This window comes from Mytilus trossulus, chromosome 10 (assembly GCF_036588685.1).
Source record: "Mytilus trossulus isolate FHL-02 chromosome 10, PNRI_Mtr1.1.1.hap1, whole genome shotgun sequence".
In the NCBI taxonomy this organism is placed as follows: domain Eukaryota; kingdom Metazoa; phylum Mollusca; class Bivalvia; order Mytilida; family Mytilidae; genus Mytilus; species Mytilus trossulus.
In genome coordinates, this window is record NC_086382.1 from 48,064,471 (window position 1) to 48,091,374 (window position 26,904).

Genomic DNA, 26,904 nt, shown 5'->3' on the forward strand with positions numbered 1-26,904 from the left:
CATTTCTTGCTATCTCTCCGGATTTTTACTGGATATAAAACGATTTCCAATAATTGAACAAAACACAGGTATTGTTTGTAAAAATTTTGTTTTATGTTGTTACAGTGCTGTTCCACTTGATCACTGGTGTCAAGGTTATGATCGTAACTGCAATTACGATCATCACAATATGGCAGACACAAATCTATTGAAAATATAGAACGCCGATTTCTCCACTTTAACAGCTTATTTTCATATTTGTTTTATATCAATCAAACTTTTTATCTCTCCGGATTTTTACTGGATATATAAAACGATTTCCAATAATTGAACAAAACACAGGTATTGTTTGTAAAATTTTGTTTTATGTTGTTACACTGCTGTTCCACTTGATCACTGGTGTCAAAAAAAAGGGGGACGAAAGATACCAAAGGGACAGTCAAACTGGTAAATCTAAAACAAACTGACAACGCCATGGCTAAAAATGAAAAAGACAAACAGAAAAACAATAGTACACATGACACAACATAGAAAACTAAAGAATAAACAACACGAACCCCACCAAAAACTAGGGGTGATCTCAGGTGCTCCGGAAGGTCAAGGTGACGATCGTAACTGCCATTACGATCATCCCAATATGGCGGACACAAATCTATTGAAATTATAGAACGTCGATTTCTCCATTTTAACAGCTTATTTTCATATTTGTTTTATATCAAGAAAAAACTAAATAAGCATTGCCATTGAATATGTTTTTCTTAAATGATAGACAAAGGACCAGCAGAAAGAAAATCGAGATCCGAAAAAACACGATGATGATCGTAACTTAGTCTATGGATGATCGTAACTTGAACTTGTTTTTATAAAAAAGATGATCGTAACTCAAAATTTACGATGTGTTTTTTCTTTGAATGAACATCGTATTTAGCAGTCACGATATATTGGTATTACTTCAAAAATAGTATGATTTTAAAGCTAGACAAAATGAGCTTTAATGATCACCGCTATTTGTCAATAAGAAATGGCACAAGGGGGAATAAGCAGGCTTAAATGCACATGTCCTCAATATTATTTCTTATGAGTAATTTAGTTAACATTCAAAATGAAATATATACGTTGATATGAAGTAAATATAATTATCATCCTCATAAAAATAAATAAAAGTTAAGATCATCATCGTGTTTTTTTGTATATAGATTTTCATTCTTGTTGCTTTTCCTTCATGAACTAAAACGTATTTCAATGGCTATGCTTATAAAGATGTTTCTTGACCTAATACAAATCTGAAAATAAGCTGTCAAAGTGGACAAATCAGCCTTCTAAAATCTCCCTGAAATTATAGAAGTCAGCCCTGAATATCATAGGTGGATAACAATCAGCTAACAGATGAGTATATGTCCAGTTTGGATTTCCGAAAATTGTCAAATTAGAAAAGTATATTTTGATAGAAACTTTATTCATTTTTATCGAACATACTAATGTATGCTACATGTGTTTCCGCCCAGCCTCAATAATATTGCAAAACATATGTGTACGATACAGTTTCGCAATGTGTGTTCTGCGCTTTTCGTTAATCAACGTCTCCTTGACTTTTTGTTTTAAAATTTTAAAACAACTAACTGTCCAAGACACCTTATTTTACCAACAAAGTCATAAGAACACCCAACTGTAGTGTGTTTAGGCTATTGATGGCCTATTTTCTGTTACGCTGAAGACCAGAGAAAGTTTCGTATTACTCGACCAACACGCGTTAATTAGATAATGTATCTCCGTCCGTTCTATCGTATTTTTCTTTTTCTTTTTTTGTAACTAAGTTAACATAACTTTTGAGTGAATAAATAAAAGGAAATGTGATGTCTTGTTTAATAGCCATAATCGTTTTGATGAATACATCGTATAAATCAAGTCTAATTAATAAAGGCAAAAGTAGTATACCGCTTTTCAAAAATTGATAGAGAAAAGATAATTCCGGGATACAGACTAAAATCGAGGGTTACTTTTTAGAGGAAAACCACGAAAAAACAGTACACTAAAGTGAAACAAAAAACAATCGACAATGCAACATACAATGAAATTAACTATTAGATAATAACTGCCATAATCCTGAATTTGTACAGGACATTTTAAGAAAAATAGAAGAATGGGAAGAGTAGGAGGTTAATCTTGATATGAAACCAGGTTTGAACCACCATGTGTCTCATAAGAAAATGACTGTGCCCAGTTAGGAAAATGAATATTAAGACAGTATTATCCATTCGTTTTGTGTATTGATTTTGCCATTTGACTGCAATGTAGGAGTTGTCCTTTCTTTTTAGATTTTTAGAGTCCAGTATTTTTGTTATTTTAAATTATTTGAGAGCATATCACAACTTTGTTTTCTAATATACAATAAGTATGCCACAATTCTCAGTTGAATACCTATGTTACTAAATATCCACCGTTTTTCTGACGCATTAACAAACCATATACTAATAGTCTCTTAATATAAGCATAATTCATCGATGCAGTTTTAGAACCTTTCAAGATACCTATGTCAAAAAACCTTCTATGTTTGAAAAACCGTTTTTTCCCATTACCTATTGAAGCAAAGACTCAGTTTTTGTACACGCGAATAACTTTATTCCATTTGTGTTCGCTACAAATGTTATTGATCGGACGTCTGATGTCAAAAGTTTCTAAATATATTTTTGGTCTTATCAAAAAAGAGTTTCAACAATATTGTTGTTTTGCGTGAAATGTTCATTTAGAATTTGTTCCCTAATAACAAAGTTAAGGCGATCACAAAGATAATTAACGTTGACTATTTGGTAATTTAAAAGTATATGTCTGTCGCAGGAAACTCTACCTTAATTTGAATGACAGTAATGAAGCGATAAGTTGTTTTAAAATGGATTAATCTTCATAACAATTTATTTTAAGGCACGTTAGTCGTTGAATATAGTCAAGAATATAAAAAAAGAGCCTGGAACATGTACTAAAGATATCTCTCCCGTGTTCAAATGAGGAATCATTCTGATTAATCGCATTTGTAAAAGATCCAGTTAGTTGTCTTTCTAATATTGTGAAAATATACTCATAGCACATGTATTCTAAATTATATCGTACAACAAAGCTATCTAATATAGATGTAATAATACCAATCTTTTAAATGGTAAAATTCTTATCAATTTTCCCTCAAATTTTGTAAGCTACATGTATAGACATCATTGAGTCCTACAAAAAAAAAATAAAGTTACATACAATATCTCTCACGGAATAAAAATTAAAATCACAAAAATACAGAACTCCGAGAAAAATTCAATCGGAAAGTCCCTAATCACAAGGCAAAATCAAATGACAAAACACATCACAGAAATGGACAAAGTTCTGTCATACATAAAGGCAACAGTAGTATACCGCTGTTCAAAACTCATAAATCCATGGACAAAAAACCATACTCCTGACTTGGTACAGGTATTTTCAAATGTAGAAAATGGTGGATTTATTCTGGTTTTATAGCACAAAGTCTCTCACTTTTACAAAAGTCTTATCAAATTCCGTTATTTTTACAACGATGCGTGAACAAAACAGACATAATAAATAGAATAGTCAAAATATGGGTACAGCAGTCATCACTGTGTTGCAATCTTAAAACAAACAATTTTACAAAGCACACACACATCTATCAAAAACACATTCATTGATTTGCGTGTCTGCCGTCTGCTAACTTTTAAGTCACATAGGAAGACATTTTGTCGTTCAATGTTTACACAAAACAATTTAATAACTTCACATGGTAATAAGCTTTCATTTTCTGTAATAAGTTAACGTGTGGCACTTTGTTGAAATATTCTAAGATATTTTCAAATGATCCTTAATAAAAAAAAGTATGAAAGTAGATTGAAATGGCTGTTTTGAAACAACTATTGCTGTATATGTCTATAGCTTTATTTCAATAAAGAGTTTATTAATCTCCGTTTTGTCAAGATATAAAACCGTATGCAGATCACCATATGTTATGTTAAGTTTCTTTTCAAATTAGGAATACTACAACGCATATCAAGTTATTCCAGTAAAATTCGGTTTTATTTGTATACAAGAACATGGTATTTTTTTTAAATATAAAAGTACCTTTAAAATGTGTGCGTGTTGATTTTGTTCCCATGATAACACAACCATTGGTCGTGGTTGTCATAATTCTTTTTTTTTTTTACGTAAGTGGATGTTATTATAATTTTTTGTGGTGGTCTGAAGTAATATTACATCCGTATGTGTGAAAGATTTTTAAGCGTGTTTGTCTTGAGATACGGACATAATGAAATGGTAATGTATACCGGAAATTTTCATTTTTCCATGGCGTCATATTTACAGATAAAATAAGGTTTTTAAAAGTACACGGATCTATTAATACTTTTGTGACCGGGTTATTCCCGTTTGTCATTATGAATAAACATATTAATCTTTATTTTATAAATAATCGATGTTTATAAGATTAGAGTTATCCTACCTGAATAAGACAAAGTATTTGATTAGTATTATAACGTTAAAAGATTAATTAACTGTTGACATGTCTATAATAGAAAAACAAACAAATGACAGCTTTTTTCAAGTCCACAATAAAAAAAAAGATGTTTTAAGATCTTTTGTTTTTTTTCGAATGTTCGGGAAACTATTTGTTTTTGTTGTCTTCTCATCTGTTTATCACATGTCTGTCAATGATTAGTTAAATGTTTCCAATTGTAGTAAAGTCCCTACTCTCTTGAATGTAGACATCATACGAAATCGTTTCAAACTTCAAAAATTGATTACTAGTAAATGAAAAAATTGAAATCCCATTTTACCAAAGAAACGATAAAAAAACAGGACAAATTTATCTTTTGTGGGGATTGGTCTTTTTAAAAACAACTATGTTATTCTGAATTTCTTGAGCAACAAGTGTGAAAAAATAGTTTGTTCCAATGAAAGTATGTTTGAAATTAGCCAAATAATAAGGATTAAACACGCGTTTATTCCTCTTTGTTCTTGAACAAAAATTTGATTTTAATCCTAATTGAGAATGTTTTTCGAGAGAACAATTAAACAAGGCCCTCATGAAAAGAATACACTTTGTATCAGACTGTCTTTAAAAAAGGAAAACAGATCATTCTGTTTCAATCACGTTTACCTTAATTTATCGGAGGGCATGTACAACAATCAGTCCGTTCGGAACAAGTCTGAACTTAATTAGTTTTATGTAAACGAGCCTAAGATTTTTTGGCAAGCTTGAGTGCTCGATATTAAAAGACGGAACCTTGCAATAACATTAAACGCAATAGGATGAATGTAATTGTAAAATGATGTGGCAAAAATGCAATTTTCTGTAATATATCATGTTTCTGTTTATTTTTTTGGAAGTGCTGACTAGCATTTAGGATTATCTGTGCGTAGTGTTGTTATTATGAATATATGTCTGTCTATGCCAGTCTTGGACGAATCAGAATTTATTTTTGAATATTTGTTTTTTTTATATTTTAGATAACCTTAGCCAAACATTGATTTATTTGAATAAATGTTAAGGGAATAATGCGGCTGCGTAATGCTAGACGATGTAAACATAAAATTCAGCAGAAAAATAGTGATTCCAGTCCTGATAGGGATGATGAATATAATCAGATTTACTGCAAAATAGATTTTCGTTGCACTGTCTGTGACGGTAATATTCATATATGCATGTTGTGGTATACTATATTCACTCTAATCATTATTATATCTAAAAGAGGGACGAAAGACACCAAAGGGACAGTCAAACTCGTAAATCTAAAACAAACTGACAACGCCATGGCTAAAAATGAAAAAGACAAACAGAAAAACAATAGTACACATGACACAAATTGCACTAGAGTATTCTGACTGAAACGAGGGTCTTTGATTGACAATACAATATTGAACTCGAACTTTATATAGTTCCCATGTTTGACATTTTAGTTATGTTTAAGTTTGCCGATGAGGACTTTTAATTAAATATATAAACGGTTTTTCTTTATTTTCTTTATAATTTAGTTCTAAGAAAAATGTAGTTGGTGTTATTCCGCTAACTTCTGTTTCGGGTATAGTTTTTGATACTCGGAATAAACTATATTCTTAAATTCTGCATGCCGCTGTTTCTGTGCAGTTTATGGTTTGTATTGCCAAATTGTTCGTTTTTCGCCGCTTCGCTGTGGTGCACAGTACACTTTATTCCTGAATTTCTATTAATATCTCGGTTATTATTATTATTGCTTGGTAACTATCACTGCAATTTATGTCATTATTGGACTGTTGCAGATTTTAACGAGAAGAAGCGTGCTTTCTAATGGTGATTGTACTTAATTTGCTTCTTTGAAATAACGATGCAATAACGGTGCTTGTTTTTAAAGTATAAAATCAGTTCATCAGCACTAAGTTCGATATTTAATTGATTGATTTTTTTGTAGCAATTTTGTTCAAAATATTTTTTGTAACTCCGCGCGCTTTCCTCTAAATTTTATCTTGTTTATAAAATGAAGATCGTTGAGAATTCGAACACTACAACCCAAATGACGAACGTATTATATTTTTATAGATGCACTTCTCTGCTCTGAGTGTTTTTATTATTTGTTTTTGTTGACACCTGTAACGGAACGTTTTCATTTTAGCGGTATATTTTAACATGGCAATATAAGTGGGAGGTTTAAAAAACAATTGATCCAGGTTAAACATATCACGTATTTTCCTAAAATGTCTTGTAAAAAGTCAAGAATCTGGCCATTGTTATCTAAAAGTCCATTTCTATGACTGTTGTCATTTGTTTTTGTAGCAGGTCAGGGTTTTTGTTATTCTGTTAGTTTCCTCTTATATTTGATATTCTAGCCTCGGTTTTTGTTTATGACCCAGATTTGTGAATTTATTTACGTCTATTTAACAGCGGTATACTACTGTACCTTTATTTAGAATGTACAGGAAAAGATGCAATGTAAATTTGATACGTAACGCTTGTGCATATTCAAACTGTACAGACCGTATTACTTGAATGTGTGTGTGTGTGTGTGTGTGCATCTTTTGCAAAGCTGCTTGAGCAAAATTATGAGAAAAGAACGACTGAAATCGACCCTAGATAGGTAAAACGGTCATCATTTCACATGTGTTAATCGATACGATGTGTCTGTTGCTGATTTAATCAGCGAAATATTTTCACTGACTGCCTAAATAGTCGTCTTATCTGTAAATAACTATCAACGGTTCTCGGATTATAATTTAATACGCAAGATGCGCTTTTCGTCTACATAAGACTAATCAATGACGCCCATATGGCTCAATATCTTTAATTGTTTTACATAGGTGGTAATGGTAACGTTTTTTCCTGTAGCTCAGTCCATATCGTAAATTTGGAAATGTATGGTAGCTCGTTTCGAAGCTGTGACATTTTCACATATGTGGTTAATTTTCGGGGTACGAAGTGAGATTACTTTTTCCGTAAATTAGCAAACCCCGAACATCCTTTTGTGATGCGGCTCCTTGTGGTAAAATATCCCCTTTTGTAATCAAAGGTTACAATCAGAAGTTTTGTCCTTGTTTTGACTAGTGTAGGTAATCTGGAAGAAATTACTTATACATACTCATTATATTCAAAATAAATGAATATAGCGACGAAAGTGTCATTGCCTTGTAGTGCTAAAACAACTTTATTTTTTTTCAGAAAGATTTATTCAGAATATTATACCGATGAAGATCACATAAAAATATTTGGAAAAATCAGAAGTATGGATTTCAATATGGGACACATCCCTAATGCGCCTTGAAATGAGGAACTCAAAAGTCAAGTGCAAAGAAAAAATCTCTGTGTAGTGATATTGGACATGTTTCTATTTTTAGCAAATGACTGAACTTATTTATTTGTGGTGATTAGGAAAGTAGAGGAACATAGAATAAATGTGTAAAAACTATGGAGCTATTGAATGTGTTCAAAGTATTAAATTTTCAAAGAATTTATTGTGTTCAAAGGGGGATATTTTACCACAAGGAGCCGTATCACAAAAGGATGTTCGGGGTTTGCTAATTTACGGAAAAAGTAATCACACTTCGTACCCCGAAAATTTAACCACATATGTGAAAATGTCACAGCTTCGAAACGAGCTATCATACATATCTAAGTTAACGATATGGACTGAGCTACAGGAAAAAACAATACCATTACCGCCTATGTAAAAACAATTAAAGATTTTGACCCATATATATAGTTATAAAGTACAAAGTTGAAGAGCATCGAAAACCCAAAGATCCAAAAAGTTGTGCCAAAAATACGGTTAAGGTAAGCTATTCCTAGGATAAGAAAAGCCGTACTACGAATTCAAAGTTTTGTAGGAAAATGACCATATAATTGTTATAAGTGCTAACTTAATCGATTGTGTCCTATTCCTTAATGTTACAATTTGACTGAATGTTGATTAGCATAATAAATGTTGCTGGCATAACAGAAGACGGTTACCTTGTACAAGCACACGGTCTCGCTACCTTTTTGTTTTAGCAAAAACGAATCCCACATTTTTAATTATTTCTTTGATTTGTCGTCTTAATCGATATATAAGATTTGACATCTGTAAACTGAAGCAGGCAGATCAATTCGGCCGAACGTCCACTAACGTATACAGTGTAAAGAACAGTGTGTCAGGATATAGGACCACATGGAAAAGTAATGGTTTACAATGCATATAGACTCTTACTCTTCATCTTTTATATAAGCTTTGGATTTCAAATATTTTGGCAACGAGCATCACTGAAGAGACATGTATTGTCGAAATGCGCATCTGGTGCAAGACAATTGGTACCGTTAATCTTATTACAAATGTTCAGGAGAATCTTGTATGATTAGTTTAGACATAGAAATAGGAATAACGGTTATACTCATAGCATTACGTTTTAAGTTATAAACGGTATTGTTTGCACTTTTAAACTTGATCATTTGACGATCTTAATCACTAACCTAAATCAGTTTTATTTCTTGTCGACAAGTTAAATTACTACTAAATGTGTATTTTCATTTTTTCGCTTACACATTCTAAATAGCAGCTTCTTCCGATGTAAACACTAAGATCGATTTATTCTCAATTCTGTATCGATTAATATGTTAATAAAACGATTAACCAAGAAAAATATGGAACAAAATGAAGGATGTTATTCCTATTTTTGTATCAAATATTTTACTTTTCTTAAATTGGCATATTATTGAAAGATAAAAAAAAACAAACAAATACTTTCATACTTAACAAGGCGATCGTAAATGATAATTTTTCCTCTGACAGCTATTTTTCTTCTTTATCACGATGAAGTTTCCTTCCGATAATTATCAGTTAAAATAGTCAACCTATTATTTCTGTTTGACGATATCTGGAAAGTTGGTTTGTGGGTCGTTGAATTATATTCATAATTACTTTTGTTTTCATATTTTCATGCTTTCATGTGATTTATATACAACATCTTTAGTCGGGAAGCAAGGAATTGAAAGTAGTATTGCGTATGGAAACAGTTGTAATATGTCATACATATGTCATAAAGCTCATCGAAGAACCAATATCAATTTTATCTGTTGAATAATCTGACGAGCCTCAAATGGCTTTTATTGTTTCCGTTCAGTTAAAATTTCTTAAAGCTGCCAACTCTCAATGTAATGGTATACATCACTAACATATCCATAGCATATCTCATTTTCAAAAGTTTTGCATTCTGTGATCTTGATCTCTAGGTTTCAAATCTTCTGTCGAATTTTCTTCAATATACGGGAACAGGTTTTTGCCTTCAATCCTATCGATATAATTGCGTACTTGTATTAGCAAAATCATGTTGATGATTTTATTGCTTATTTGTGTCCTGCTTGTTTGCATAGATAATCTGGTCTGTGCATGGTTGATTGATATGAGTTGTTTCAGTTTATGTGAGTCATCTTTCTATTTACTGTCACGATTTTTCATGAATAATGTTTTATTTATGGTAAGCATTGCAGTAAACTCATATTAGCGACAGGTTTTCATGTCTCGGAGCTCATCATCACTTTGAGTGATATTTCGTCAGCTAGGTGATTTCTTACTGGTTTTGACTTATAATGTGCAGGTAAAACACAGCTTTAAAAAGCTTATAAAAGAGTGGTACGCGATAGCACATGGATATGCAAACTCCTAAGACGAAATAAAAATGACAATTTCATGGATATGTAAAACAAAAAGGAAGAAATGGTTCTCAAAGCACAACATAGAAAACTGGCCATATCTTTGATCGTTTAACTACTTATAATTGAGTTTTTGTCCCGACACCATTTAGAGCACTGCATTTTGTAAACACAAAATTTTCATTTAAATTAGTCAGTATTAGTTTATCCATATACGTATGTCAAAAATCAATCAGGATGACACAAATCTAAGTAATATGAATAAAAAATTGAGGCAATTGAATGAGCTTCAAAATGAATGAGTCAGGAAATAGTGCTCTACACGCCGTTAAACTAGACCGAATCTAAATATTGGAAATGAATACAATTAGTATAACGTATATAAACGACTTCAAACGTTAGTTGATGCTTACAGGCTCTTTTTATGAATTAGTATGTTGGATTGGTCACTTAGTTTATGTAAACAAATGTATATGCATTACATTTGCCATCTGTAAATGTGCATAACATGCGTAATCAATAAATGTGCATTGCATTTCAAATCGATAAGTGGGTATAACCTATGCAAAATAAAGGCAACAGTATTATACCGCTGTTCGAAAATCATAAATCAATTGAGAGCAAACAAATCCCGGTAACAATCTAAAACAGAGATAAACACATCAACTATAAGAGGAAAACGACTAAAACACTGAAGCGCAACAAAAAACCACAACGACAATGCAACACACACAGAAACGAACTAATAGAACTGTTAGATAACCAATATACATTGCATTGCATGTGATATTGATAAATGTGCATTACACGAGCAATCGATAAATGTGCACTGCATGTGCCACTGACAATAATTGAGATTGTTAAGTCGTATCTTTGTATGGTAAAAGTACAGCTAGCTTGAACATATTGTTTACCTCCAAAACCCACTTGTTTTTGTTAATGTTGAAAAACAATCAAGTTTTTATAACAACAATAAAATTCCATTACGTTTTCTTTAAAATCGTGACAATTAACTTTATAACTGTCCATTTTTACGTATACATTGCTATAAATTCTATTTTTACAAGATTCAATGTTTATCTATTAAGGATAAGATATGAAATACCTCTTGAGATTTTAAACGGAAACATGAAAAGTTAGTACTTTTTATCTAAGATTACTTCAAAGAGTTTTTCACATAAATCCACTAAACACTAAATGTTATATATATCTTGAATATATCAAGAAAGGATAGATAATAATTTACAGCCATAATTTGGTGTACATATACATTCCTTAATATGAAGTAGCATTTGATTTAAAATTAATACATATAGATGTCAGTTATATGACATACTGGTCAATTCAAGTACAAACACTTTATTTGGGTGCAGCCCAGTGTAATAAAATTGATATGATGTTGAATATGAACAACGTCTACCTGTAATTTCTGTATCAAAGTTAACCACTTATTACCTGTAATTAATACAATGTCTGTATTTAGTATTGATGCGTGGATGAATTGGATCTTTGTTAAGGTGTAATGAATAGAGAGAAAAGTCACAATATACTCAGTATATAGATGGTGAACTTGATCTATAGTTTCCGTTACAATGATATTTACCTGTAAAGTGAAAAGTGAAATTAATAAGCTATGTGCATTAAAAAATTAATAAGATGTCTTTGTTCTTGGTATGAGAGCGAAATAACATGCATGATAAATACTGTTTAGTTTGCATCAACTAGACTACTGATTAACTGACTTCTGTTATTTACTTGTTAAGAACCTCAATCCCTGGGACAGTTGACACTTCTGTAGAAAGGACGAAGTTCATCTTCATATAAAGTGTATAATAAATACTTAAACATTATCTGTAGTTGTTAAGATAACAATGGCTTTATTACCGTCAGTAAAGGATATAAAATTTGATTCTTTTCAAAAGGAACCTGTACAGTAAATATGTATCCGTGGATCTCATTCAATAGTTAAAGAGGATTATATTAAATCGAAAAGGTACGTATCAGTTTAATGTATATATTTCTAAATGGTAATTTTATTATTTGTTTGTAAACAATTATTTGTATATCATTATAGACAATTGGCGGAAAAACGTAATTAATCTTGTTTCATAGAAATTTGAATAATATTCTGATTATCATACTATATATATAAAGTAGTTCATGTGGAGATTATTTTACTACTATGTGTATGTAGGTATAATAATATTCACTAATTAACTGTTTATAACACTTTGAAACTCTGAAATACTAAGACTGTTTTACCTCAGGAATAGATAACATAAGCTATATTTGTCAAAACGTTTAGTAATATTTGGTCCTCAATGCTCTTCAACTCCGTAATTCATTTGATCTTTTTGGTTATTTTTTTTTATTAGAGCGTCACTGATGAATCTTTTGTAGACGAAGTCTGGCGTAAATATAAATTTTAATTCTGGTATCTATGATGAGTATATTCTGAATGTTAAAGTGCCTAGAATTGAATTTAACAAGTAGTAGTGAGGAAAAGTACCGACTATTCCGTTTATACTTACATTTTCAATATGTGTTGCTTGGCATAATTGTCATCTTTTAGTGTCCTTTCGCCGTGTGTGTATATTTTTATGTGTATGCTTCTTTAAGAACAATTTGTATATTTTTTGTGGAGTTGATCATTGGAAATATATATAAGTTTTTTCACTGGTTGAAATAATAATTCTAAATTTTAATCAATATACAAATAATAGTATACTGATCTCTTTAGTTCATATACAAAATTATTAAAAAAAAAAAGAAGCCAGAAAACATCACAGTCTTATGAAATCCAGTTTTTCAGTTGTTGACAAATCATTTCTTTATGAGAAATATTGTAATCAAATAATAATTGAAACGTTTATACTACATTTTTAAGAAACACAATGAAAATAGCATTGAAATCATATCACTGTGTGTCTGCACAAGTAAGTGTAAAAAGCCAAAACAGGATACACTTTTATATTTGGATTTATGAGTTTTGAACAGCGGTATACTTCTGTTGCCTTTATCTGTATATACGACAGACGCGCGTTTCGTCAATATAAGACTCATCAGTGACGCTCGAATAAAAACATGGTAAAAAGGCCAAATAAAGTACGAAGTAGAAGAGCATTGAGGACCAACAATTTCTCAAAGATTTGCCAAAAAAAAATGTAATCTATTCCTAAAGTAGGAAAGCCTTTATCTTTAAAAAATTCAAAGTTTTGTTAACAGTTGATTTATTATTATGAACATAGCAATGATAACTTAAGTCAACACACACGTGATGACTATTGGGCTTGTGATACCCTCGGGGAAATACATCTCCACCAGCAGTGGCATCGATCCAGTGGTTGTAAATAAACGCCTGTCCCAAGTCAGGTGCCTCTGTCCTTTGTAAGTTTTGTATGATTTTTTATTTTAGTTTCTTGAGTATAATTCGGAGTTTAGTATGGCGTCTATTATCACTGTACTAGTATACATATTTTCAAGGGGCCAGATAAAGGACGCCTACTGGTGCGGTAGTTTCTCGCTACATTGAAATCTAATTGGTGGCCTTCTGCTGTTGCCTGCTCTGTGGTCTGGTTGTTGTCGCTTTGACACATTCCCAATTTCCTTTCTCATTTTATCATGATAGATACCAGGATTAAAAAAAATTATATACGCCAGAGGCTCGTTTCGTCCACAAACGACTCGTCAGTGACGCTCGAATGAAAAAATGTTTAAAAAGCCACATAATGTACGACGTTGAAGAGCATTGAAGACCAAAAATTCCTAAAAGTTTTGCCAAATACAGCTTAGGATTCAAAACTATGTTATATATAAAACTGTACATGAAATGTATGTGTTGTTGTGAGTTTCATGTTTGTGTCGCTTGATTTTAACTTACTATCCCATTCATTGTCAAATTACATAACTTAGTCTTAAGGCCTTTCTGTACGGTTTTGGACATCAATCGTTCAAAAAATGTGTTTATAATGATGTTTAATCGAAAATTAAGGTGACAGTAGCAAACCGATGTTCAATTCTCGGAAATTCATAATGAAGAAAAAATCAACTTAGCAATCGAAAATTGTTACCAATACAGGACCCCAATTGTAACCAAACTGGTTCCAAATAGTTTTAAAAAATGTGTCTTTAATAATTAAGAAATAATTCATGGGGGCTTGCATATCATGATTTTACCACGGGTTGGCCCTTTATGACAAATATTTTACCCTGAGCGAAAGCGAGGGGTAAAATATCGGCATAAAGGGACAACCCGTGGTAAAATCTAGATATATTCAAGCCACCATGAATTATTTCAAATCTAATGAGACAAATACGGTAGTTGTTTTATATCGAAGCGCTCTAGGTGATGGCATTTTTTGCAGTTCCAATAAATAAACGCACTATTAAATTGACATAAAATAACGGAGCAAACTGAATAAATGATGATGCTTAAACTATTTATAATAACATATTTAGATAAATTCAGATGAATCCAATTATTATTGTACTTATATGTCTCATATGTATACAAAATTGTCTAAAATAACTCATTTTAGCAGCATTTGTTTACGTTTCCTTGTTGTGATGATTTTCCGTTTCATAAGCGTGTATTTTCCCGTAAATTGCTTATATTCTGACGTCATTGTTCTATGACGTCAAGTAGCTCATTCATGAAAAAACATATGACGTGGGAGAACAATCGGAACAGCCCTTGCAATATATTCATATTTTACCACAGGTGTGTACTCAAAGCGTTTGAAGGACGTCATGTTAGAATGTTTAATCGAAAATCAAGCCGGCAATAGTAAACCGATGTTATTGATAATGAAAAAACAAATTAAGGTTACTAACAAAATATTGAAGGGATCGTCGACATAGCAAGCGTCTACTACTTTGCACACATCACCCTTAAGGAGTCAAAACGCCACAAGCAGGAATAGGACGCAATCGGTAAAATCACTATCAATTGTTATAATTGAGTCAACTAAAAATCGAATCGGTTAACCGATTCGTGATGGTAATCGCAAAACCAATGAAATGACCATGAAATAGTTTGTAAATCATCTTTAATGTTTATTATTCTCAATGTATCGTACGATTAAGATAAAACCGTAATTTGACATCTCGCTGAACTTTATTTTACCGTTTGAAGAAATATTGACTCTTGAAATGGAAACTTCTTACATTACTGAAGAAAACAGATAAAATCAATGGATGAAACATGGGCAATGGATTTTGAGTGGGATGCTTTTCATTTAATTGCAAAATCGAAAATTAGTAAATATTCTACTTAAAATAATTTTAAGACTTGTCAATAAACATCAACACGAAGATCTTGTGGTTCCTGATATTGTATATTTTCCAATATATGTTTTTTTCTTTCTATCCAAACCATTTTCCTCAGAACAAAAATAAAATGTGATTTTCGTATTAAGCAAACATTCGGTAAATTTATTTGCAGAAAATTTGATTAATATAAGATAAGCTGTGATTGTTCAATGTTTGAGTATTCGATCTAACACGAATAAAACAAAATAAACTAGAAGTTTACATAGCTTCTGGTCTTACTACATAGACCGTACACGATTAATTAACAGAGGCTATTTTCAATTCAAAATTGCTCCAAAGCAGACAGGAAAGCCACACAGTTTCAAATTTATCAATAATACTAAAATTACGAGGTCCAATTTGTCAGCCGTCATCACGTAAATTCACGGTGTATTCAGGATTAATATGCTATATACACTTCAATTTGTTAGAGGGCATGACGTAAAACAGCGAATCAAAAAATTCAAGTTTTTTATAACTAATATAGGACAATGCTGTTGATTAAAAAATACTCTATTCCAGGACCTTTTGTTTTCCAAATAATTAATATTACCAATAATTGATAAGTTCCAGTTCGACAGGTTCAAACAGAAAGATTTGAAAGCAGAGAAAAAACTGTGTATCTTATAATCGGCATGACTTTATCAGATGACAATACTAATACTAAAATAAGGCTTGCGCATAGTTATATACTTTAATTCAGTCACGGACCCGTAATATCACGGGTGTGTTCTCGTATATATATATATATTTATGCATATACATTTGGCACCATGTAGCTAAAACGACAATCACAAGCTAATGCATGAGACACATATAAACGTAAGAATAAAGTAAATAATTACTCGAGTACAATAGCTGCATTAAGCATAAATATATTAATCAATAACAATACACGTATACTGCGTTGAAATAAGTAATTTATTTTCAAGTTAAGTTCAAAGTTTTATTAACATACTGCATGGTGAATCATTCGTATTCATAAGATTTGCCCAAGTCAATAGTTTAATGCAAGTTAAAATGGTGCACATTTTACGGATCACGAAATAAACAGGTGTTAAAACTTCATATTCTCGTCAATATATCATTAATCACGCATTTGAGTTTACGTCATATGAATAAAAAAGGCGGTACTATAAACGAAATGTCTATGTTAGGGTACAGAGTTGCTATGCATACTGCGGTTTATCTTATATCTAAAAATTTGTTTAACGAGCGGTATCTAGATTTATTCTTATTTTAAAGATACAGTTAGCAATTGAAATCTATTTTCATACCTTTTGTTCAGGCGATTAAAATTACTGAATGCGAGTTTCCTGCAATTTCCTTTAAAGCACCATCGATTGATTGGATGAAAACGCAATATCTATTAAATTAAATAGCACACACTGAATAATCTCCGTTCTACTTCATCCGCACGTGCTCACCTAGTCGTATCTGTGATTTAAATATTCGGGAACTGTTTCCTTGGAATGCATCTAAGAGACCCTTAGATATAATAATGGGACATTAAATATGTAAGGCTATAGCGATGAAAGAGAAACGAAAGATACCAAAGGGATTTTTTTCAAACTAGCAAAAAGTCAAAAAGAAACTAAAAATGTCATGGCTAAAGAAAAGGACAAAAAACAATAGTATACAAAACACAACAAATAAATGTCGAAAGTGTTAGCAGATTCGATTACACATGTGACACCCGTCGTGTTGCTCAATTAATTGAAAATACTGTGATAAGTCTATTTCGGTTGAATTGGATCATCTTGTCCTGCAGTTAAGCATTCGATAAGGGTGCGGTTTTTTGGCTTTACTAGAAGTATACATTTAGATATTCGAATATGTTTGATCGGTAGGGGGCATTGCATATAATACCTCCTGTAGGGGGTATTCTGCTCTTTGCATGCATGGAACAATCACTTTAAACAAATATATTAGGGTTGGGTAGTTGACTCTACTAAGATAAACCCTTCTTCTTTTAGTTTACATATCTCGTCACGGTTGATACTATTTGGCGTTGCCTAGCCTATTGGACTGATTATCAAATTGTTTTCGCTTCATTATGCATGAGATATTAGTTACAGAACGTGTATCGAACAATCGTGCACATAATTTTTCTTTCTTTTAATAATGAGAAGTATATCGCAACTTGTTATCGACATAAGAAAAAATCTATTTAATGATTTTAATGAAAAGGTTATGTTGAATTAGTATAGTGATGTTGATATACGTTGGATATTACCTCCTTTTATCTATGTAGATCCACAATATGTTTTCTATAAGAAAATACTGCGTAAATGTTATGTGGGTTCTGGGATTATTTAATACAATCTCCAGGTATTAAATTAAGATCGAACTTTTAGCCAAAATCATTTATTTCCATATCATATCATATCTGGTGATGAAAGTATTTTACTGTTGACGTAATAATTAATAACTTTAATTTCCATTTTTTTATATTTTCAATTCAAAATTGAATGTAATTCACAAGTGTTGATATATAGTCTCCAAGGTCACAGATCTAGCAGAGATAAACATGTTCTACAACCTTAGTAACTATTGATAAATATATTTCAAATTTATAAATTATTAATTATGTGTAGGACGAACAAACTTTCATCCATACACTCACTGTCATGTATCAATGAGTTGCCGTTGTTTCTTGTCTTTGTTTGACTACTGTAACAATTTGTTTATCGTCGTGCAGGTCTTTTTATTTAGTTTGAAATATTTTAAATGAATGTCGAGGTTGTTATTATTATCATAATTAACATATAAAATATAACTAGGAATCGTTTTTCGGTCTTTATTGGGTAAAATCATTATTTAATTTGTTTATCAGCGTGATTGCACTCAGTCTATCATTTTCTTTGTTTGCAGATGCCAACATCTAGTCAAGCCTTAATTTTGTTGTCGACTGATGGACAGCTTCCGAGGTACATTTCAACTAGAAAGTTTCCTGTGTCATCCATCCCGTATCCATTACAGAGCTTGGACATTAATGCCGTTTCCAAAGATTATGAAGACAGCCTTTCGGACTTTGAACCTCCATTTTATGACAAAAAAAGACATACAAGGATTCAACTAGAATCCATAACGGAGAGTCTTCCGGAACTTTTATCAGTACGTGGATATCGTGGTTCTTTGTCGTATGATCCAGAGACCAAAGTTATCAAATGGCAGGTCAATACCGAATTGCCGAAAGAAACAATGTTCCCTCAACTTACGTTTAAAACTAATCAACTTGTCAATTTTGTTGGAGATGACCAAAATGCCACAACCTTACCGCATATTGATGTTGATCGTCCATTTAGAATACCGAATTTGGCGGGAACTGGTGGGGTGAGAGACGATCCAGATGTTCTTGCACAAAAGACAGAAGATCTTCGTCAGTATTTTTCGCTCCCAAAGATATATAAAGCCACTGTAGATTCAGAAACATACAAACGACTTTGTGATCTTGGGTTTCGAAAACCCAGTTATGACGATGTTAAGAAGGAAAAGACTAATAACGGAAAAGAAGCCAGAGTGCGTCATGTAGAATTCATAGAGATTCCTTCGGAAACTTGTGATACGGATGGCACAGAGGACAAAGATTTCCGAATAGAAGATCTTAATCTTAACCCAGATAGTGCACGTATGGCAAAAATGAAATTATCAAGCTCCAGTCAATTTCCCAACCTTTCTAAAAACGAACATTTTAAAAACTTCTTTGCAGAAAGGGACACGTTAATCAATACACACGATTATGAGAATGGGGACCATCATTCACGCATGCATGCGCACAAGCATCCAGAACATCATTTTAAGGATCATATGCGGAAACGACATAAACTAAAGTTGAGCGAGGCCACATTATTTCCCGATTCAGAAATGTATATAACGAGGTATGCTTAATTTCCCATTATGTATTCAGTTGGCTTTATTCACACGTTAAATGTGCACTTAAGAGCATTGATATCAAATACTAGTCTATCACCTCAGAAATGTAAAGCAACCGGACTATAATGCGTTTTTTATTGATGCGATTTATTGCTGAATAAAGATAAACATCTTAAGTAAAAGGTTAAACAATCCGCCTTGTTTCGTACACATAAATAGAATTCCTTTGTGACAAAACTACTTTTGAAGTATAAAAATTATTTTACCAATACTGCGTAAAAAGCATTTGTTTCATTACGTGTTAAATCTTTGAACCAATACTGATTAAAACTAGTGATTGCCAGTATTCTTCTGAGAAGTACATTCTAATATTCAAGCTCCTTCTATAGTGTTTTAAGTACTGAGAATTCAATATGCGAATTAACGCGTTTTCAGGGCATATTTTGAGGTAAGTTGTTAAGAAATTTTAACAAGTAAATAAAGCGACGTTTGATCAAAATAAATGCCTTTGAACGTTTGACAAAACAAATTATAATCAGTACAATGTAAAGCATTTCAATTCTGTTAATTAATTTTTGATACACATTACAATCAACGTTAGAAGCTGGATATGTCAACTTTGAAATGAGAATTGTCCGCTTTGAAATGAGAAATGAAATAATTTTTTCATCAAACAAAAATCTTGGACGATTTAATTAATCGCGATTTTAGATAATAGGCGCAACATCTGAAGTTCTGACGTTGCTGTAATTCATACACTTTACTTTATCAATATTGCAATAATAATCTATGTTTTGTCAAACAATCCTTTTGAATGGTAATGGTCGCTAAAGTCACAAAAAAGTGCTTAATATGTATGAAACATGGACTTTCTTGGACGATTTCATATCAGTTCACGTAACAAATAAAGGTAGACCTTAGTTTTCACTGAAACAAAAAAGCGTGACACCAAAGGTTCATCTAAAATAAAAATTCTCGACTGTTGTTAGCTGATCGTAAAATTGCAAAATATTTCATGATAACTCAATTTTATATGTCTTAGTAGCAGAACATCCTTTCAACAGGCACCCCGGTCCTTCAACTAGTTCCGAGATTTGTTCTTCAAATTATAAAGAGCATTCAACCTACCTACACTAGACATCGTATCGAATTTCATGTTGTTATCGGATTTGACTGTTGTATATTTAGTCATACCAAACAAGCAGACAAACATATACTAACATGAGTTTTATTGAAAGACAAGAGACGTCAAGTGGTAATATTCTAATAACCCCGTTAACACTTAAAATTGATAGACCCAAACGGTCGTTAATTATTAACAACATTTAAAGGAAATGCGACAAAACAACATGCAAAAATTATAATTCATCGATTGGTGTTTGCTTAGCGTCTTCAGTGATGAGGAAACACTAGGAGTATCCAGATAGTAATCAATGCGAAAACGATCGTTGCACTTCAAACTTTAAAGATAGACACTAAAAAGTCTTCTCTCAAAACAGCGGAACGTAAGGATATTGACGTTTGAACAAAAGATATCTGTAATCTTATTGTATTCACATTCTATAACCTACATCCGTTCTCCTATAACAACCAAGCATATCCAACAAATTTAAAATTTAAAACGAAATGGGATTGAGTTAATGAGTAAGACACATATTTCATGAGATACTTAGACACAACCCGAGCATACACCAAGCGTACTTCTTGTGTTCAACAATCATAAATAATAGGTTCTTTAATTTCATGGTATAAATACTTCAACGTCGACTATTCCTCACTCATGTGACCAGTTATATAAATGTGCATCAAATTGTAGAACAGGTAAACATAAATGGTTTGTTTTCATTTGTTTAAATTGAAACAAAACTTGTTGCAGTGCTACTTTAACGTGTATGTATGAGTTTCAATAAATCTCTGGTTCGTGCAGTTAGTTGATGCTCAAATAAATGCTTGTGAAGCTAAACTGAATCTGCTATGCAAATAAATGTGATTCAAAGAGACTTTCTTCTAACGCAATATTGACTTTACCTTCTGCGATGGTGGCTAATTTTTCCGTTTGCACAGTTATTTTATCATTACTAATCTTTTTTATTGGTTTAATCTCTTCAATGTTTGTATTAAGTCTTGGACTTTCCGATAATTTGGCCTTGAACATCACTGAAGAGACTTTTATTGTCGAAATTTGCATCTAGTACAGCATGTTTCCCTTATGTCGTAACTACAATACCCTTCCCTTTTCACAATTGTGACCTACCGAATTAGACTTTTAACCGGATTTGTAATAACATAAGCAACGCGACAAGTGCCACAGGTTTGATGGGTCTGCTTACCCTCCCGGAGCACATAAGATCACCCCAGTGTTTGGTTGGGTTCGTGTTGCTTAGTCTTTAGTTTACTATGTTTTGTCTTCTGTACTAATATTTGTCTGTTTGCCTTTTTGTTTTTAGCCTTGGTGTTGTCAGTTTATTTTCAATCTAAGAGTTTGACTGTCTCTCTGGTATTTTTTGTCCCTCATTTGCATCTAGTGCAGTAAGATGGTATCGTGTTTTACATATAATTATGTAATCTTACATTTTGTTAGGTAACATATTCATTATTTTGCTCTTTTGTGTAAGTTTATTTATTCAGTTTTTTGAAGACCTTCAGTTCCAAAACATTCATTTCAACAGAAGTGGAGACATTCAATTAAAAAAGTGTTAACCACTACAATGTACATTGGCTCGAGATTGTTATCATTTTAACCAAAGTAAGAGAGCAAAATATTATTTTATTTTCTTCAAGTATTTCTCCTCCTTATTTAAACTACAATGATATAAATAATAAACTCAGTATAAAAAATACAATATCTTTTGTAGAACCAGCAAAAGAAACGATGTCGGCGATTCTGATTCAGAGAAAGAAACTCTCAGACAACCTTTGTCACTTCTGGATGACGTCAAAGAGATGTCAAACTATAACAAGTGGAAAAAAGCGAGAATAACATCCATTCGACTAAGGAAAGAAGCACCTCCTCCTCAACCTTTAGCTATATGCTTTTCGTTACCGGACAATGCCAAGCCACATCAACATGTTAAATCATTAGTTGAATCGCAAACTGGAACTCCAGTTGTACAATTACAGTTTGATCCGGTTGCTGTTCATGCAATTGATAGAGATGCTAAAAGTCGTTGGGTAGTAACATTAAGTGACTATGAAAGTCGTGATTTACTTGTGGAATGTGGATTAATTGTGAATGGTGAGAAAATTGAGGTTCGAAGGTATGATGACGTCACTAGGGATGAAGTTCAAGCTTATAAGATTTTTGAATTGATTCAGAAAGGTCGTTCACAAAACGAAATGAATCAACCAAAGCTGAAAAGGAGAAAATCACGTGCGAGATAAATTGGCAGACAGAATTTATTTAGCAAAGGTTGCTTTATCTGTATTATGTATCACTTGTTTATTAAAAAAAAATATTTAAAGTTAAAGGCTTATTTGATGGCATTGTTTATGTACAAATTGTGATTTCTATTCTCCAATCTCTCTTTTTTATTGGCTTTAGAAATTATCTGTATTTCCTCCAGAAATTCATTTTTTATTGGCGTTGCTTGGTTATCTGTTGAAAATGAAAAGATGGTGTGATGATGACTACTTTACTTTACGTCGTAACTACAATCCATTTCCCTTTCATGGCTGTGACCTACCGAATTAAACTTTTTACCGGATTTGTAATCACATAAAAAACACGACGGGTGCCACATGTGGAGCAGAATCTGATTACCCTTTTGGAGCATCTGAGATTACCCCCAGTTTTTGGTGGGGTCCGTGATGCTTAATAGGTCTTTAGTTTTCTGTGTTATGTCATGTGTACTATTGTTTGTCTGTTTGTCTTTTTCGTTTTTAGCCATGTCGTTGTCAGTTTGTTTTCGATTTGTGAGTTTGACTGTCCCTTTGGTATCTTTCGTCCCTCTTTTACATTCAGTGGCAAATGAAAATATGCTTATTTAGACGAAAACATTTTAATATAAAATTAATTTGTAACTTCTTTGTCGCAGACCGACACACTGACTCAGATTTATACAATGCAAGTTTTATACCCAACCGGACAAATTATTCTCCGGAACGACCAGTCGTTGCTATTACCACTGAATAAAATTGAAGATGGAAATGGGGAATAGAGCAAAAAGGCAATTATGAACCTTATCATACCGTATCTAGCATACTCGCAACTATCTACTGAAATAGCAGAAACAGTACTGGAACACAGTTCTTCAATGTGTAATAGAAATAAGAAAATGTGGTATGAGTGCAAATGAAACAACTCTCCATTCTTAAGGTAATACCAGACAAGAAAACGTTTCAACAATAAAGCGTCGATACACTTTCTGTCATGCGATATAATGTGAGATTGCGAGAAAATTTCTCTTTTTTCATAATTTTACCTGATTACCGCAAAATGCTACAAGAAGAACAAACATGCTGTAATAACCTGTAGGATTACCTCAAGTAACACTTCCATCATATTTTAGCATTTAATGGTACAGTTTTGTCAAAATTGAAGGAATATTTAATCAGAAAATCCACATTGTGTGTTTGGAATCTGTAAAAGGATAGCAATACACACTGTTATCATGTGACCATAAGTTCGTGTAGTGACAATATGCTTCAACTTCGAGCCTCTTCCATATATACATGTAGTCTTGAAAACTTCAATGATAATAGGATCAAAACATCGATGTATTTTCATACAGTTCTGGAAATAGATAATGCATCATTATGTTAACTAACAAGTGTAAATATACAACATCTAATTAGTTTACAAATATTTATGAACATGGTATGATTTTCAAATTACAAAACAAATTTCAATCATATTTTATTTACAATGATGTACAGCATTCATCAAGCCATTCACATATCCACGAAATTCTTTCCATGAAATTTAGAACCGTCACAATACTTAAGCTTCAAATGTAGAATCGAAGTTTTCATATTTTGTGTCATTTAATGCGGTGGTATCAGAAAGGATCCTAATGAAAAAATACGCCTTTCATTGAACTTATATAAGTATGAGCGCACTTTGCATGTCATCTTTCCATTATTATAAATATAGTTTTAAAAAAGAAGATTCTGAGGGTCAAACAACATCACTATGATATTAAGTTGGTGCCTGTCGAACAAGAACCAATAGCAGTTAAAAATGAGAAATAAATCAAAATTTAAGGCAAACAAAAACACACAAATAAGAACTACACAAAAAAAACAGGGAGTGAGCTCAATGACTCGTGTGCTCTAAATAGAAAAAAAAACAAACATATTCGTACTTATCGATACCAATTCAAGATAGCATCCGTTAAAGTTTCGATGAGATAATTAAGCTTCAAATGTATCATACGAATCATGGTTTAGTAGTTTCTCTGTTAGCAGGACATATCTTTCAGAGAAGATTTGACAATAAACACGTGGTCTTGAACATCTTATCATAATTATGGGAGAAACACCGAAATGCCGCTACACATATACTGAAAATTCACTGTGGGATATAGTACATAGGTATGTGTATTTGAACATATTTAAACGACTTACGTTCAGTGTCGTGACCGTTCACACTCTCTGCAACAGGACGCATGAAATCCCGAATGCACTCGTGGATGTATATATACTGACTCTGAAATAGCCAAAACGGTTATTTTTTTCTGTTGATATGCATTAGCCAGGAAAAAAGAAAAAAACACCTGGCTAGTCTCACTTTTCAACCTGTTTCTTAAACTAGCTCCATCATGTTTTTCCGACAATGTACGTAACTTTAGTACAAATTAGCAAAGGAGAACGGAAATAGAGGTGAAACAACAAGATTACGATTGTGTATTTTTGTAGAATTTCCATTTTTTTAGAAGCATAACCAACATAACATACATGTATTTATTTTTTGGTGTTTGCTATTGTTAATGAATATATCTAAATAAAAGTCTTTAATACCAGTATCTATAGCATGCGTAATGTACAGTATATTTTGTGTTGTCGTTAAATTTAAGAATAGTCTGCTTTCGGTAGAATTCCACGTTGAGCGTACTCAAATTCAAAAACAAATAAACGCAACATATGCATATACGTCTGAGCAGGAGGCTTCAAAGTTTGTCCTTGAAAAAATATGGACAATTGAAAACACTGAATTGTCATTGAATTTAAAGGAAGTTATGATCAAAACCAGTATAATGTTCAGAAAATAGTGAGCCCGATTCACTCGAAGAGTCGATCTCAGCCCGACACAACACCTACCGAGAAAATAAGTATTTTTTTTATATATTATTATTATGATTTCGTTAAAAATCATTGTGATTAATCCAAACACAAACTGACATTTATTTTTACAACCAAATTACCTCTGTTTGTACCATATTAAGTCGACAATGTCGCAACTGTAAGATTTGTCCAAATATATCTATACTATCATCCCCATTCTGTATCTTCCTAATTAATGTGTCTAGGGTAATGAAAGTTCCTGTTCGACCAACACCAGCACTGCAGAGAAAGAAACACATGTTATATTAAGATGACATCATATTTAGTAAAATAACATATGTAGCAACGGGAAGTTTGAAATAACGTTTCAGAGAATCAAGCCCAGTCATCTATGTCCATAAGAGCTTGCCATATTTATGACAATTCTTTCTATTGCTCTTCTTCTCAAGACTACCTGCAGAACCGTAGCTTATAGGTCCTTATTCTATTTTTTATTTTACTATCCGCAAATAGTTAAAAAAAAAAATAACACAAGGATCTACGAGCAACGGTTCCACAGCTATCTCAAGATACATGTAACTCTTCTTAGTAGCTAAGTCACAAAAAAAATCACAAAAATAAAGCAAAATTATATAAAAAAAAGATGAGAATTTAGTTTAATATATATATGTTTTATCAAATTTGGGATGCTATGATTGCTTATAAATGTGTGTTTTTTTTAATTGTGCTAATACATTAAAGAGTTACTGGGTAAAAGAATTAATTAGATTCAAAATTTGGCAAATTTTTAGGGTAGAACAGAGAATAATCCGTGCTAGAATTATGTCTTATCATAAGCTATTTTACATACATGTAAACGAATTTCATATACTTTCATAAATTGTTATTTCGAGAGTTGTCTCATTGGCACTCATACCACATCTTCATATATATATTGACTAGAATGAACACAATATTGTTACTTTTGGACTGCATCCTTTCAGAGAGCATTTATTTAGTTGATACAAAATTTTGCAGGGTTCTTTTTGTTGAATAGTATTTTTTTCTGTGAAGAGATTTACAGAGTTTTGTAGGTTTGTTCTCTTTAAGATGCTACAGTGGAGAGTTTACTTCTAACACCTTAACCCGCCGCGAAAATAATCCGATATACGGTGTAAGTCATGTTACCTGCAATGGACAACGATAGGACCAGTCATATCCGGTCGTACGTCACATCTTATTGTAGATACAAATCTAATCATATAATCAGTACATGCTGGTGTTCCCATGTCTGGCCATAGTAAGTAATAATAATGCCGAACTTTTCTCTCTAAATCGCCCTAATGAAATGAAAAAAAATGTTAGCCAAGATTTTTTCTTGATTTCAACAGCTACGTATAGTA

The 26,904-nt window shown here is 32.1% G+C and overlaps 2 protein-coding genes across 2 annotated transcripts in view; one reads left to right on the top strand and one right to left on the bottom strand.

The window, feature by feature from the left end:
* The first annotated feature begins 11,643 nt into the window (after positions 1 to 11,643).
* On the top strand, positions 11,644 to 22,695 carry LOC134687523 (uncharacterized). Its single transcript, XM_063547892.1, has 3 exons — positions 11,644 to 12,107; positions 18,299 to 19,305; positions 22,156 to 22,695. Exons 2-3 carry the CDS (start codon positions 18,299 to 18,301, stop codon positions 22,679 to 22,681), a joined length of 1,533 nt encoding a protein of 510 aa, XP_063403962.1. The 5' UTR covers positions 11,644 to 12,107; the 3' UTR covers positions 22,682 to 22,695.
* A 1,102-nt stretch (positions 22,696 to 23,797) lies between these two features.
* The window catches only part of LOC134687965 (receptor-type tyrosine-protein phosphatase alpha-like), a 33,956-nt gene continuing 30,849 nt past the window's right edge, over positions 23,798 to 26,904 (bottom strand). The window contains exons 11-14 of the mRNA XM_063548430.1: positions 26,690 to 26,841; positions 25,663 to 25,801; positions 24,866 to 24,947; positions 23,798 to 24,032 (exon numbers count right to left, since the gene is read on the bottom strand). Of these exons, the coding sequence (XP_063404500.1) occupies positions 24,004 to 24,032; positions 24,866 to 24,947; positions 25,663 to 25,801; positions 26,690 to 26,841 (402 nt within the window). The 3' untranslated portion in view covers positions 23,798 to 24,003. The remainder of the gene's footprint in view (positions 24,033 to 24,865; positions 24,948 to 25,662; positions 25,802 to 26,689; positions 26,842 to 26,904) is intronic.

Bases quoted from the DNA above. Each gene is read 5' to 3' on its own strand.
- LOC134687523 (XM_063547892.1), top strand. From the start codon at position 18,299: ATGCCAACATCTAGTCAAGCCTTAATTTTGTTGTCGACTGATGGACAG. The intron at 19,306-22,155 runs GTATGCTTAATT...TATCTTTTGTAG, and splicing joins TCAGAAATGTATATAACGAG to AACCAGCAAAAGAAACGATG.